This window comes from Phyllobates terribilis, unplaced genomic scaffold (genome assembly GCF_046119375.1).
Source record: "Phyllobates terribilis strain yellow unplaced genomic scaffold, ASM4611937v1 Scaffold_2__4_contigs__length_985480577, whole genome shotgun sequence".
NCBI classification, from domain to species: domain Eukaryota; kingdom Metazoa; phylum Chordata; class Amphibia; order Anura; family Dendrobatidae; genus Phyllobates; species Phyllobates terribilis.
This window is the reverse complement of record NW_027362762.1, coordinates 869,244,229-869,258,718: the sequence shown is the minus strand read 5'-3', so window position 1 is coordinate 869,258,718 and position 14,490 is coordinate 869,244,229. Positions and strand designations below refer to the sequence as shown.

At 39.1% G+C, this 14,490-nt stretch overlaps 2 protein-coding genes across 3 annotated transcripts in view; both read right to left on the bottom strand.

The window, feature by feature from the left end:
- The window catches only part of VEGFD (vascular endothelial growth factor D), a 140,734-nt gene extending 130,187 nt beyond the window's left edge, over positions 1–10,547 (bottom strand). The window contains exon 1 of the mRNA XM_073668065.1: positions 10,082–10,547. Within this exon, the coding sequence (XP_073524166.1) occupies positions 10,082–10,159 (78 nt within the window). The 5' untranslated portion in view covers positions 10,160–10,547. The remainder of the gene's footprint in view (positions 1–10,081) is intronic.
- A 192-nt stretch (positions 10,548–10,739) lies between these two features.
- Positions 10,740–14,490, bottom strand: part of PIR (pirin) — a 76,610-nt gene continuing 72,859 nt past the window's right edge. For both annotated transcript variants that reach the window (XM_073668064.1, XM_073668063.1), the window contains exon 10: positions 10,740–13,904. In XM_073668064.1, coding sequence (XP_073524165.1) covers positions 13,789–13,904 — 116 coding nt within the window. In that variant the 3' untranslated portion in view covers positions 10,740–13,788. The remainder of the gene's footprint in view (positions 13,905–14,490) is intronic.

The following is a 14,490-nucleotide window of genomic DNA, read 5'->3' as shown; positions in this document are numbered from 1 at the left end:
ATTGGTGGCCACGTGCCCACCTGCTCATTCTGGAAATTGAGGGGAACCCTGACAGTGTGCATAATGTAAACTGTCAGGATTTGCCAATCTGCAGTCACAAGTCTGAAAAATCCCCTTATTGGTGAGGTTATAAAAAAAATCCTTCCGACACTCACCTCTTGGAATGACGCTATTTTTCTGCACTTCCTATTGTGTCCCTCGTCGGTCTTGGGGCACGAACATCAGAAGAGGGGTGGGGGCTCATGTACAGTCTGCAGTCAATCAATGACTCTGATCGACTGCAGCCTTCACATTTTTGTACAATTGTGAAGGGTGTAGTCCCACTCCGGATGTTGATGCTCAAGACTGAGATGGAGACACCTTAGCAAGCCATTAGCAACTAGTCTGGGAGGTACAGTAAGTATTGGATTATTTCTTATTAACCCACACTTGACCCAATGAGTATATGTTTTATGTATTTTGTGACATTTGGAGTGTTTTTACTTTTTTTGCTTTTCATCTTATTTATCAAGGTTTTTTTTCAATTTGTTTTGCGTCACTTCAGTTTGTATAGAAATCTGAAAAAGGGGGCATAGTTTTATTGGAGCGACTGTTTTTACTTGATTATTATTTGCGACATTCTTGAACATGAAGTTGCATTTATCAAGTCTTTTCTGACTGCTTTTTTGCAGTGTTGAAGATGTAATTACTGTTGGGGATTTAAAATGAGCTTTTTCTCCCCACAAGTTTTATTTAGCATCACGTAAATACAAGCTCAGATAAATGTACGGTATATTACCTTTTTACAATTAGCTTTCTTTACATTGTAAATATTCTTTATGTATAAATAAATGAGAGGAAATATGTCATCAGAAAGTGACCTATTTTATTCTAGTTTTTATGTAGAATTTTTTTTATTTATTAAATGTTGTTTATAATATTTTTTCAATATTCTACATCACAATCTGTATTAATAAATCAGAAATCTTGCAATTTCTAAGCCTAATACCCAACTCATACTTCCTGTTCTGTGCAGATGACTTGTCAGCAGTCTCATTGTCATCACAGACAGGATGAACAATGAAAGGTAACATCTCTAAAAAAGAGATGACACAGCAGCCATCATTCACAATAAGCGACGTCACAGCTCACCTCCACCCCTTCACTTCACAATCATATTTGTCAACATTAGATCATGCTCACTTTATACTTCTACACAAACAAATGGGGTCTGAGTCAGTCTATGAATTTTTAATAGAAATATTGATGTGAAAAAATCAAAAGGTCAAAAAGATCAAAAATATTTAATAAATACATTTAACATATCAGCCCTAATTAAATAATAGGTTATTTTTCTGATGACATATACCATTTAATTTTGGGCAGAAGTGTTAGTTACCGTAATTAATAAGTGTATTCCATCTTTTTCTGTATATAGCATTTTTTTAGGTTGAGTTCAGACGTCCTACAAACTATTGAGCCAGTCTGCGAATTGCAGGAGCTGTCAGCTATTATATGGCCTATTCTCATCCATAAAACTAACCAGAATAGTGACTTTGCTCAGTATGTTCCACACTCGGACAGCACAGAGACCAAACACATTGTCATCTGAACAAGGCTTAGGCCACGGCCCCACTATCAGTATTTGGTCAGTATTCGGTCAGTATTTTTTCTCAGGAGTGGGAGACAAAACCAGGAGTGGGTGATAAATGCAGAATTGGTGACTTGTTTCTATTCTACCTTTTCTCTGATTGTTCCTCACCTGGTTTTGTCTCCCACTCCTGAGAAAAAATACTGACTGAATACTGATAGTGGGGCCATGGCCTTAAAGTGAGAATCCTTTTTCTCCGATACTGTTCTAGTTCTCACAACGTTAAGTAATTTTGGTTTGGGCGGCATTTTGTTCTTCTTTCCTCATTTCAAGTCCCACATTCCACTTAAAGCAGAAGTTGAAAGAAAGCCGATGTTCACTCCTCTGAGTAGTTCAAGATTTTTTTTTCTGTCATATTGTGTCCTTAGAAATTCTTGAAATAACTGCCCAATATTTAGTGTTTCATCTCCACTTTATTCTGGTTCTCCCAAATTAAGTTGTGATTTTTCATAAATGTGGCAAGAGAATTCTGTGATTTGCTTCTTTTAGTCACTTTTTCAAATTGGGCACCAAGACACCAAGATTGCATCAACTATTCATCATGTTACAGTTTAATAAATTTGTCTATATAGACAAATAGAATAGATAATAAAAAAACGAAAAAGTAAAAAAATTACACAAAATGATCACTTGTTAAATTTTTTTTTTTTTAGTTCCCAGAGTAAACTTGAGTCTGCAACCATTTAATCGTTTGCTTTATACAGTGGGTACGGAAAGTATTCAGACCCCTTCAAATTTTTCACTCTTTGTTTCATTGCAGCCATTTGGTAAATTCTAAAAAGTTCATTTTTTTTCGCATTAAAGTACACTCTGCACCCCATCTTGACTGAAAAAAAACAGAAGTGTAGAAATGTTTGGTCATAAGTATTCAGACCCTTTGCTCAGTATTGAGTAGAAGCACCCTTTTGAGCTAGTACGGCCATGAGTCTTCTTGGGAATGATGCAACAAGTTTTTCACACCTGGATTTGGGATCCTCTGCCATTCTTCCTTGCAGATCCTCTCCAGTTCCATCAGGTTGGATGGTGAATGTTGGTGGACAGCTATTTTCAGATCTCTCCAGAGATGCTCAATTGGGTTTAGGTCAGGGCTCTGGCTGGGCCAGTCAAGAATGGTCACAGAGTTGTTCTGAAGCCACTCCATTGTTATTTTAGCTGTGTGCTTAGGGTCATTGTCTTGTTGGAAGGTGAACCTTCGGCCAAGTCTGAGGTCCAGAGCACTCTGGAAGAGGTTTTCATCCAGGATATCTCTGTGCTTGGCCGCATTCATGTTTCCTTCAATTGCAAGCAGTCGTCCTGCACCTGCAGCTGAAAAACACCCCCATAGCATGATGCTTCCACCATTATGTTTCACTGTTGGGATTGTATTGGGCAGGTGATGAGCAGTGCCTGATTTTCTCCACACATACCGCTTAGAATTATCACCAAAAAGTTCTATCTTCGTCTCAACAGACCAGAGAATCTTATTTCTCATAGTCTGGGAGTCCTTCATGTGTTTTTGAGCAAACTCTATGCAGGCTTTCATATGTCTTGCACTGAGGAGAGGCTTCCGTCGAGCCACTCTGCCATAAAGGCCCGACTGGTGGAGGGCTGTAGTGATAGTTGACTTTGTGGAACTTTCTACCATCTCCCTACTGCATCTCTGGAGCTCAGCCACAGTGATCTTGGGGTTCTTCTTTCCCTCTCTCACCAAGGCTCTTCTCCCATGATTGCTCAGTTTGGCTGGATGGCCAGGTCTAGGAAGACTTCTGGTGGTCCCAAACTTCTTCCATTTAAGGATTATGGAGGCCACTGTGCTCTTAGGAACCTTGAGTAATGCAGAAATTCTTTTGTAACCTTGGCCAGATCTGTGCCTTGCCACAATTCTGTCTCTGAGCTCCTTGGGCAGTTCCTTTGAGCTCATGATTCTCATTTGGTCTGATATGCACTGTGAGCTGCAAGGTCTTATATAGACAGGACTTGATTTAGAAAGGCACACACCTATCAGTTTAATTAAACACAACTGGACTCCAATGAAGGAGTAGAACCATCTCAAGGGGGATCGCAAGGAAATGGACAGCATGTGACTTAAATATGAGTGTCTGAGCAAAGGGTCTGAATACTTATGACCATGTGATATTTCAGTTTTTCTTTTTTAATAAATTTGAAAAAATGTCTACATTTCTGTTTTTTTTCAGTCAAGATGGGGTGCAGAGTGTACTTTAATGAGGAAAAAAAAAAGAACTTTTTAGAATTTACCAAATGGCTGCAATGAAACAAAGAGTGAAAAATTTGAAGGGGTCTGAATACTTTCCGTACCCACTGTAAATAGCCAAAATGAACCTCCCACAGTTGGACAAAGATGGTGCCATGGGGGCGTTCACGAGGACCCTGTCTGCCATAACAAAACATTGACACCCCGCAATTGCGTGCAAACCGTCCATCAAGTAAGTGGTTGACGCTGGCATTTAAATGGACAAACAGCAGCAATCCAAGCTAGGTCCAGTAACTGCTATTATACCCCATAGATCTCCCATTAAAAATAACAAAATTATTGTTTATTATTATATTATTTATTATTATTATAGCACCATTTATTCCATGGCGCTTTACATGTGAAATAAAAATAATAAAAAAAAACCATATTTAGTATTGCTGGGTGAATATAAATCTGATCTACTAAAATTAATAAACCTGTACAGTAAATGCTAGACAGAGGATAGAAAAAATCTCAGAAAATGGTGACACACACTAAATTTTTTGTTTTTAACAAACTTCACCACTATTGTTACATTTCCACAATGTTTTATTGATGCTGCATATTTTTGCTGTGCAAAAAAATGCAGCATTCTAATGTTCCAACAAAGTGGATGGGATTTACAAAAATCTCCTGCCCGCTGTGATTTTTCTTTTATCTCAGTGTAAACTGACCTGCGGTGCGTGTTTCACATCCACAACATGTCAATTTCTCTTGCGGGTATGCTGAGTTTTATGTTCAGATTTTCCTCATAAAAATACATTAGATGTGGAAATTCTGCATTAAAAATGCATATTAATTTTTAATGCATCTCCACTGTGGAATCCACACAGGACAGTATCAATAAAGTCAATAGTTCTTCTGATTCACTTGATTACCCCATGTGCAGGGCATTGCTGCAACTTAGGTATCCATGGTTTCGACCACTAACAACTAACTGTCACTACATGAGAGGTCATAACCATGGATACCTAAGCTACTGTAATGCCCTGCACATGGGGTAAGTGACATAGCTAATCAAAAGAACTATACCACATTTATAATTGGAGGTATTTGCTAATATTATTTATTATTATTACACCTACTACATATTGGGATAGGATCTTGGAGATGGGAATGCCCATTTTAATAGAAAAAAAAGTGTACAAATCGTCATAATCGTACTGAGCTGGAAAATTATGTTGCCAGTTCATTTTCAACAACCTAAGGGCTCGCTCTCACTTGCGATTAAATCGGATGAATGCAATCTGATAAAAAAAAATCTGATTGCATTCGGTCCAATGTTAATCTAGGATGCTGTGCTCATATGCATTATTTTTTCAGCTCCAATTGGATCGCGATCGGACTGAAAAAAAAAAAAGCACAGTATTCTGGATTCGGATTGCATGCACCCATATAAGTCATCATAAGTGCAGTGCGATTCCCATCGATGCCAGAAAAAGAAGAGATGGAGAAATTAATTAATAAAATTAATTAGTGGGGCCATGGACTTACTGTCAGGGTAGGTTCACATGACAGGATAAAAACTTGTTCAGAGTTTCATCCAGAAAACTTGGGACAATTTTTTTCTCACTTGTCATACGTATATATTTCTTTTTTTTTACTGCAGCTGTTAATCATTTAGTTTCCCATGTTACAGAATTGCAATGCAAAGTCTTGAATGGGTGAGTCTCATCCAACTTTCGGAGGAAACTGGTGCATGCCGCGATTTTTTTTTCACACTCAGACTTGGTCAGTGAAAAAAAAAATGTTTATCTTCACTGATCCAGTGAATAACATTGATCCGTTTTTTTCACAGACAGCATTCCGATCGAAAATACGGTAATGTGAACGAGGGGAAATAGCCTTTAGACAGAAGTGTATTATTACATGCTGCTACTTAAATAAAAATCCTTCCCTGTAATGTACAGTATAGATGAGATTATACTGACTGGCTCTCCGCTCTGGCAGATAGAGGGAGGTCAGAAACAGAATCCCCCCCATGAAAAGTCAGTGTCTTCTAGAAGGGTACACAAAAGAGGATTTTAGCTGTGAGTTATACCTTTAAGAAATGTTGGCATGTCAACAAGAAGTCAATCGATGCTAAACAACCTGAAACAAATATGGTTGCGCAGTTGGGTTGAGGACCTTTTACATCCGTACCTTGTTTTTTTTATTATTATTATTCTTTACAGACAATAAAGCAATCTATTCCTTTCCTCAAGCCCAGATATCTCACAAAATTTCAGATCTGCATCTATAACATGATCTGTATAGGAACTTGTATTTCTTTGTTTGCCAAGAATAGTATAATGTCCTGAACATCCAAAAAAGGTCTTAAAAGTCCAAACCTACTATGAAGCACAAACGTTTTTGATTATCGCAGCCATTGTCTGGTAATGTGAGTGGTGATTTCACACCCACGTCTGGAATGTTTACTGCTGCAGATGTTGAGGACTGCAGCGCTGCCGGCCCTATAAAACCTGCACATCTTACTTTGTAAAGGAGTTGTAATGTCTTGAAAGGTCGTAGACAAGCTGAGAGGATGCACGCTGAGGTTATAACCCTAACAAAGCTACTGATTCAGAACAATGTGATAGCTGACCCTACACTTATGTAGTTGTAACATCTCAAAAGTATAACTACAACTTCTCATATCCTCCGCGGACCGAGTTTGAGTTAAATTTCCTGAAATTTGCAGCTTCACGTAAATTTGAACACCTTCATGTTCCAATCGTGGAATGCAAAAAAAAACTTGCCCAACACAATTTCCCACACTGCTGAAGCATTAGAGAGCAGGTTCATGTCATTTTGCGTTTCCGTGTGGGCCTCCCATAATGCCCTACAGCTATGACATCTAGCGGATTATCATACCTTGTACAGTGGTCGTCAGTACTTGGACCATTACAGATCAGCGGTTCTCAGTGGAGCACAGTTTCTATCATTGAGTCATTTTCCATCTCCAGAGTCACTGGGTAAATATATCCCATCTCTAGAGTGTAAGCTCTTTTGGTCAGCAGATTACTATCTCTCTCTTCCTATTATGGTCACCGAGGTTCTCCCTCTCTCCTATAGAGTGTAAGCTCTTATGGTTACCGGAGTTCTCTCTCTCACTCCTGTAGAGTGTAAGCTCTTATGGTCACCGAGGTTCTCTCTTTCTCCTTTAGAGTGTAAGCTCTTATGGTCACCGGAGTTCTCTCTCTCCTGTAGAGTGTAATCTCTTAATGTCACCGGAATTCTCTCTTTCTCTTCTGTAAAGTGTAAACTCTTATAGTCACCGGGATTCTCTCTCTCTCTCCTGTAAAGTGTAAGCTGGTATGGCCAGCGGGGTCCTTGCTCTCTCTCCTCTACCCCATATGCATTTGCGAACCAATTACAAGCTTTCCAGTATTGAGATTCACTAAAATCTATTAGCCATGAATCAAATTTTTGGGGAATATTCAGTGACACCAGCAAATTTGAATTTCAAAAGATCCACTCATCTCTAATTGAAACTACAGTTTGCCGCATGGTCTTATCATCGCTTTCTGTACGAGGTCGCTGTCTCTCCAGTCACTGCTGTGCAGGTTTGAACCTGTTACATTGGTTCAGTTGTGACTGCGGTGCAAGAAACAATGGCGGCCTTACTGATGAATACACCGCAGTCACAACTCGACCAATGTAATATGTCCAAATCTGGGCAGCAGTGACTGGAGAGACCGCGACCTCGTACAGAAAGCGATGATAGGACACATTGTGGGTGCGCGTGAACGGATTCTATTGGATAGACGAGTGACAGTGGATTATATCCCCTGAAAGAAGCCCTATGAGGACAAAGATTCACGCCTGATGAAGAGGTGAAGACAGTGGTGCATTTGTGGCTCGCAGCTCAGACTAATAACTTTTAATGAGGGAACATAAAAACTTGTTGACAGATGACAAAGTGTATTGAAAAACTGGGATATTATGTTGAAAAATTATGTATTTGTCTTTTCTGTAAGTCTATTAAAATAAATTCTACACCCAAAGGGCACATACATTTTGATTCACCCTCATAGTTCATGGGTTCTGTTAAAGTGTGCGCTTGGGTATATTCCTATTTAAGAGACTAGGAGCTGAGCTATAGTCTCATCCATAGGACACCACACATTGAAAGGAGCCGGGCATGTTATGTAAATAATGGCTGGTCAGTGGGGGGGTGCTGGGAGCTGGACCCCACCAATCTGATATTCATGGCCCTTTCTAAAAATAGGTCATCAATAGCATATGCCCAGACAATCCCTATTACTATATAGTGCTCATGTACTGCATATACAGCGAGCGATAAGACGACCACAGCTTCAAGTCCCGTAAGGGCATTATTAAGTTTTTAAAAGTATGACATTTTTTTTTTAAAAACACAAGTTAAAGTCACCCCCCCCGCTTCGTCCCCATTAAAAATAAAACAATTTTAAAAAATAAACCTATTTTGTATCGCTGTGTTTATAAAAGTCCGATCTGTCAAAATATAAAATGAATTAATCTGATGGGTAAACGGAAAAAAAATGAAACCCCAGTAAACAAACAAAAAAACTGAAAAGGTCATGAGGGGTTAAAAAAGGTGCAAATTTAAAAATACAAGGCATAAATGAAAGGCGTAAATGCAATAATGTATAGAGGCCCATAGTTTATGGTAAGGTAAAACACAGTGTAAAATATTAGATGACTTCAGAGCATGTTCTACTGTTCATCCTGTACATGAAACTAAAGATGGGATGAGATAGGAAAGTGATGAATAACCACATCCATATTTAAGACTATTAAACATAATCTCAATAAAAACCATTTTGAGAAACAAACACAAAAATCAAAATACAAAATTTGTTTCTGTTGGAAACCAGATATTACACATAGATGTTGGTTTGGGAAATATTTTTTTCATTGCCCCATATCTATATACTAGTGCTATGGTTATTGTTAACCACCTTTGTAACTGATAACTGTTCTATCTTGTCTTGTTTAGTACCGGAACGACAATGATTAATATTAATGATGGTGAAATCTTTGGAAGCTTGTGATCAGTTTTCCTTGATGAATGATGCAAACTTTTTCTTTTTTTCCCACATTGCAACATATCTATGGAGCAATATGTTGCATCTAAAAACTATACTGATATCTCTTATTGCCAAGTTTTTTGTTAATACAAACTTTTAACCTAGATGTGAAAGTTGTTCCGAGTCCCAATGAAATGCTAGACCTCCTCACTGAAACATTTATAATGCTTGGCTTTAAAGAAATAAGATCATCTATCAAACTGGAAGTATAACAAGTGGAAAGCAAGGAAACTAAATGGAAAAGCAGTACCGGTACTCCAGGTATACAGCCATTAGATAATTCTTTAGAAAAACAAGATATGCCTCACAATGCATTGACTAAGGGCGTAAGCCAGAAACGCGTTGAGATTCCATCTCCGCTCTCATGGATTTTTATATATTTTAGTATTTTGCACAAATAAAGTGAGAATTACTTTTTTATTGGACTTTTCCCACTTTCTCTTTTTGTACAGCCATTAGATAGCTTGTCGAAGAACTTTAAATTTACCTTTGTGAGCGAAAGCATAATGGAGAAATATTTTAAGAGGAAGAAGTCAGACGTCTACTAAATCACAGAATCTTAAGAGTTGGAAGGGACCTCCAGGGTCATCTTGGCCACCCCTTGCTCAAAGCAGGAGTCACTAAACCATCTCAGATGTCTGTCCAGACTTCCATTGAAGGAGAACTCACCACCTCTCGGGGCAGCCTGTTCCCCTCATTGATCACCCTCACTGTCAAAAAAGCTCATATAATAGTCACTAAATGGAGTGTAAGATTGCACAATATATGATAATTCAGGCCAGTTCAGTAAATCCAACCTATGACGTCTGTAGGTAAATGCCTTTTTCTTTATATGTAGGTATGAAATGTAAATAATGTGCTTTAATTGTGTTATATGGAATGCTATGTGTACAGAAACGGAGCCTAAAGATGGCTACACCATGAGATATTTATCTGCAGACCATTGGCAGAATGAGATCCGCAGACATATTAGAAGATCTCACCAAGTGTAGCTTGATCTGCTGATGTTCTGTAGAGAAATGTCACCTATATGACCAGCTTAAGACTATAACTACATCTCATCATATCAGCTCTCAGGGTCCAAAACTTTAAGTAAATACAAAAACTTTAGATGCAAGACTTTACATCTTCTTAAGTTGCACACAATAAATAGAAATGTGTCCTTACCTTAACATTCCCACCATCATTGGCAAATGCTTGAAGGAGGTGCAAAAATCCCACAAGAATGCCCCAAACCCGGGTCATGTTGGTGCGCAGTTAAGCCTTGGATGATAATGTACAGCTGCAGGAGTCTATTATGATGCACATGGTGGTAAAAAGTCCCATAAAAAAACAATAATATAACAGCCACCAGTAATTGTAAGAAATGGTAATTAGTGGCTCATAATGGAGCAGTTGCCGGATGACCTTAGTAGATTTGTGCAATTTCCTTTCTTTTGAAACATAATGAACGGAGATAAATAACTAAACTTTTTCTAAAAGTTTTTTTCAAAAGTTTTCTACTAAGAAATTATTAGACTCATCAGAGGCTCCATCGTGGTCTTGGTAATTCAGGGCTGAAAGAAGGGAAGGAGCAGTAATCCAAACTCTGTATTGAAACTTTCTTCACAGCGTCCAAGGAAGCATGTGTGTTCAATCTGATACAGGGCTTGGCAGTAAAGGCAGACAAACCTTGGCTCCTCTCCCATTCTGAGACTTAGCATATCACAATAGCCAATGGCTTTTCAGTATTCTTCTAAATGACATCTTGCAGATCTCTATTATATCAGATACCTGAAATAGATGATCCCTGGATGAGCCGCACACAATGACTCAGACTGGCAGATTCCAATTATTTTTTATTTTTATTATTAGGACACATCGGTAATGGGATTATAAGGATATGATAGTGTAACACCTGAAATATAAAAATATATACATGTACAGTTCTGAAAAAATAATAATAATTTAGGACCAGAGCGTAGCAGTGATGATAGCAAGACAGTCTGTCCAGGTGGCAAGTGGGGCATCAGCGAGACACCATTTCTTGGCTAGGGTTTTTAGATACAAGGCAAAAAAGTTTTCCAGGAAATTAATCAAGTTGTAAACCCTGCCCAGTGGCATCACACTGATGCACAAACTAGACATGATGTACTTTAAAGAATCAGCCCAGATTTTTTTTAATGCTTGTATGGTATATTTTAGCACAGGCTTTTATTGAAGAATAATGTAGAGGTTGTTATGTGTATGTTGGGTATTCCTGTTTTAGTTGATGCGCCATGTTTGGGTTGTCTGCCATTTTCATTCCTCTTTGATATGATTCCTCTAAGAATGCCAGAGTCTCCTCACTTTGCCCTATCGGCACATAGACCTGCTGTCAGCTAATGCATATAGCAGAGTCTTCATGTATCACGAGACCGGACGCTCCTAGAAATAGGGGAGACCTCCCAAATGTCAAGAGGAGTTGGAAAATCTCCTGGATAGCGAGTCCTTTCTACTGTATTCATCTCATCAAGATGCAGATAAAAGTTAGGTTGGATCCGTATCCTGAACCACCACTCAGGGCTCGTGCAGATGACCGTATTATCGTTCCGAGTACATACTGACGAAACATCAGATTGCACTCGGACCAATTCTATGTTATGGACCCGTGCACATGTCCCGATTTTTTTCCTTGGACTGAGCCGGTTCAGGGAAAAAAGCAGCACGAATTAGTTTGATCCGATATTCGGTTCGCACTTGGCCATGCAAGTCAATGAATGTGTGGGAAACATGGGACTGCACTCAGATGCCATCTAAGTGCAGTCCGATTTCCAAGGACTGACCGAATGGAAAAGATGGTGAAATTTCTTTCTTTCTGCATCTTCTCCGCATCCGAGAAAATCGGATCACACTATACTCACACTCTGATCAGAGTGTGATTTCCATAATCCACCCGATTCGAATGAGAAAACGTACTCTCATGTGACCCTATCCTCACTCTGGAGGCAATGATTTCTTTTCATTACTGTGGAATGATATAGCATTGTGTGTTTTTTGTAGACTGACAAAGTCTGTGTGTTACATTCTGCAGAGATGTAGATGAAAGAAGTCATAATAATGGGCTGGGCCGAACGGAGGAGAAAAAGGAAAGTGAATGACTACAATCAGAAAGAACATACCCGATGAGTCACTAAATTCATCTGTACATTATACACAGATATGGTCCACCGAGCACCTGTGTATAACTCATATCTAGTCTACCATTTTATGGTCATTGTATGGTGGTGATATAAGTGTTACATGGGATTGAAAGTAACATCTACTACATTAACTGCACTCAGAATTGTCACAGGTATCTATGATGTTACATAGGACTGTAGAAGTCAGAGAATGTAACATTAATTTTGGTTAATGTTGCTTATATTTTAGTGGTGAGAAGAGGGCGTGTAAATGGGTGTAATCTGCAAGTAGGGGCGTGGCCTGAAAATATGGGGCGTGACTTGCCTCCTAAACGGAAGACGGTTCTGATGGGTATGGTGGTACTATGCATCTGTATCGCCTACTACATCACTGCACTCTTACACAAAGCAGAAATAATGGGCCAGATTTATGAAAATGACTAAAAGAAGTGCAAAAAATGCTGGAGTGCTTCTTTAATGCTGGATAACCTGGAATCCACAATTTTTTTTTTTTTTTGGGGGGGGGGGTTTCTATGGACAATATAGTACAGACAAAGCTAATAGAGGAAAAACGTAACGCCAATATGAAGGGATAGAAGAACACGGACACTAGCTTGTAACACTTTAATCATTGGTCAAAACATTTATAGGAAATATATATTCGGATGGATCGGTCTAGATTACGGGACACCTATTTTCAGGTTTTTGATAAAATGGGAATGGTGATTACCATTGGGGGTGGGGTAGTCTCTAGAATCTCCTGTAATCAGTTATCGCTGAGGCTTGGCTGCCCATATAATGTGCAACTAACGGCAGACCCTCCATAGAGAGAGGTGATTATCATTGGGGGTGGGGTAGTCTCTAGAATCTCCTGTATTCAGTTATCGCTGGGGGTTGGCTGCCCATATAATGTGCAACTAACAGCAGACCCTCCATAGGGAGAGGTGATTATCATTGGGGGTGGGGTAGTTTCTAGAATCTCCTGTAATCAGTTATCGCTGGGGGTTGGCTGCCCATATAATGTGCAACTAACGGCAGACCCTCCATAGGGAGAGGTGATTATCATTGGGGGTGGGGTAGTCTCTAGAATCTCCTGTAATCAGTTATCGCTGGGGGTTGGCTGCCCATATAATGAGCAACTAACGGCAGACCCTCCATAGGGAGAGGTGATTATCATTGGGGGTGGGGTAGTCTCTAGAATCTCCTGTAATCAGTTATCACTGGGGGTTGGCTGCCCATATAATGTGCAACCAACAGCAGACCCTCCATAGGGAGAGGTGATTTTTGCAGTAACCTTCAGCTCTGGCTCATGGATAGGTCTTGTACTGAGCAACCAAGAAATGGTGTAAAGTGTTAGAAATTAAAAATGTTTAATGCTTTACAAATAATCTCGGAACAGATTGAAATCATCTTCCCTTTTATGAAAGGGACAGGTCTTGTCGATGTGTTCTGGGGAACCCCCGCTAATGGCTCCTGGGAACCCTGGTTGGGAAATATTAGTTTAAGGGATTATTATTTTATTACCAGGAATGTGTAACAATAATTTCATTTTGGAATGCAAATGGAAATCCATTCGTACTCGCCTGGTCTCCTCTTCAACATTTACAGACATATTCTGGCATCACATGTAGAAATACAGAATATACTGTTATTAAGACTAACAAAAACCCTGAATCCAAAACATTATTCGATTTTTAACAGAATTGTTAGAAAACTCGACATAATCTTCTCAGTTTATCGGTTTCCAATCTTAGATTTCCATGTTTTGGCATTCTCAAATCCATTTTTGTAAAAGTGGTAATCCTCAATGGTCTTGGAAATTTCCTCTCTTGTGTTCATCACGAATGGCCCTTAAAAAAAAAAAAAAAAAAATATTACATTCATAAACTTGTTGAAACATTATTTAAAAGGGAATATGTCATCAGGTTTACACCAACTAATTGGAGAGCAGCATAATGTAGACACAAAACCCTGATTCCAGCGATGTGTCACTTACTGGGCTGCTTTCTGTAGTTTTGATAAAATCACTGTTTTATCAGCAGGAGAGTATCATTAGAGGACTAGTAAACCTGTTGCCAGGTAGTTAAGCATATTCATGAGCTCTGTATAACCCGCCCCCATCACTGATTGGCTGCTTTTTGTGTACACTGTGCATAAGCAGAAAGCTGCCAATCAGTGGTGTGGGCGGGGTTATACAGACCTCAGCATTCAGAGAATTGGTAGCAGATAAAACAGGGATTTTATCAAAACTGCAGCAAGCATCCCGGTAACTGACACATCTCTGGAGTCAGGGTCTTTGCCCCTACATCATACTGCTCCCTGGTGGGGTAGCAAAAAACTGGCATCAAATTCCCTTTAAGAACAGTAAAGGCATGGCATTTACAGAGGTACCACTGTAGATGAGTGTGATTAGTTATATGCGAAATAGCTGATGCC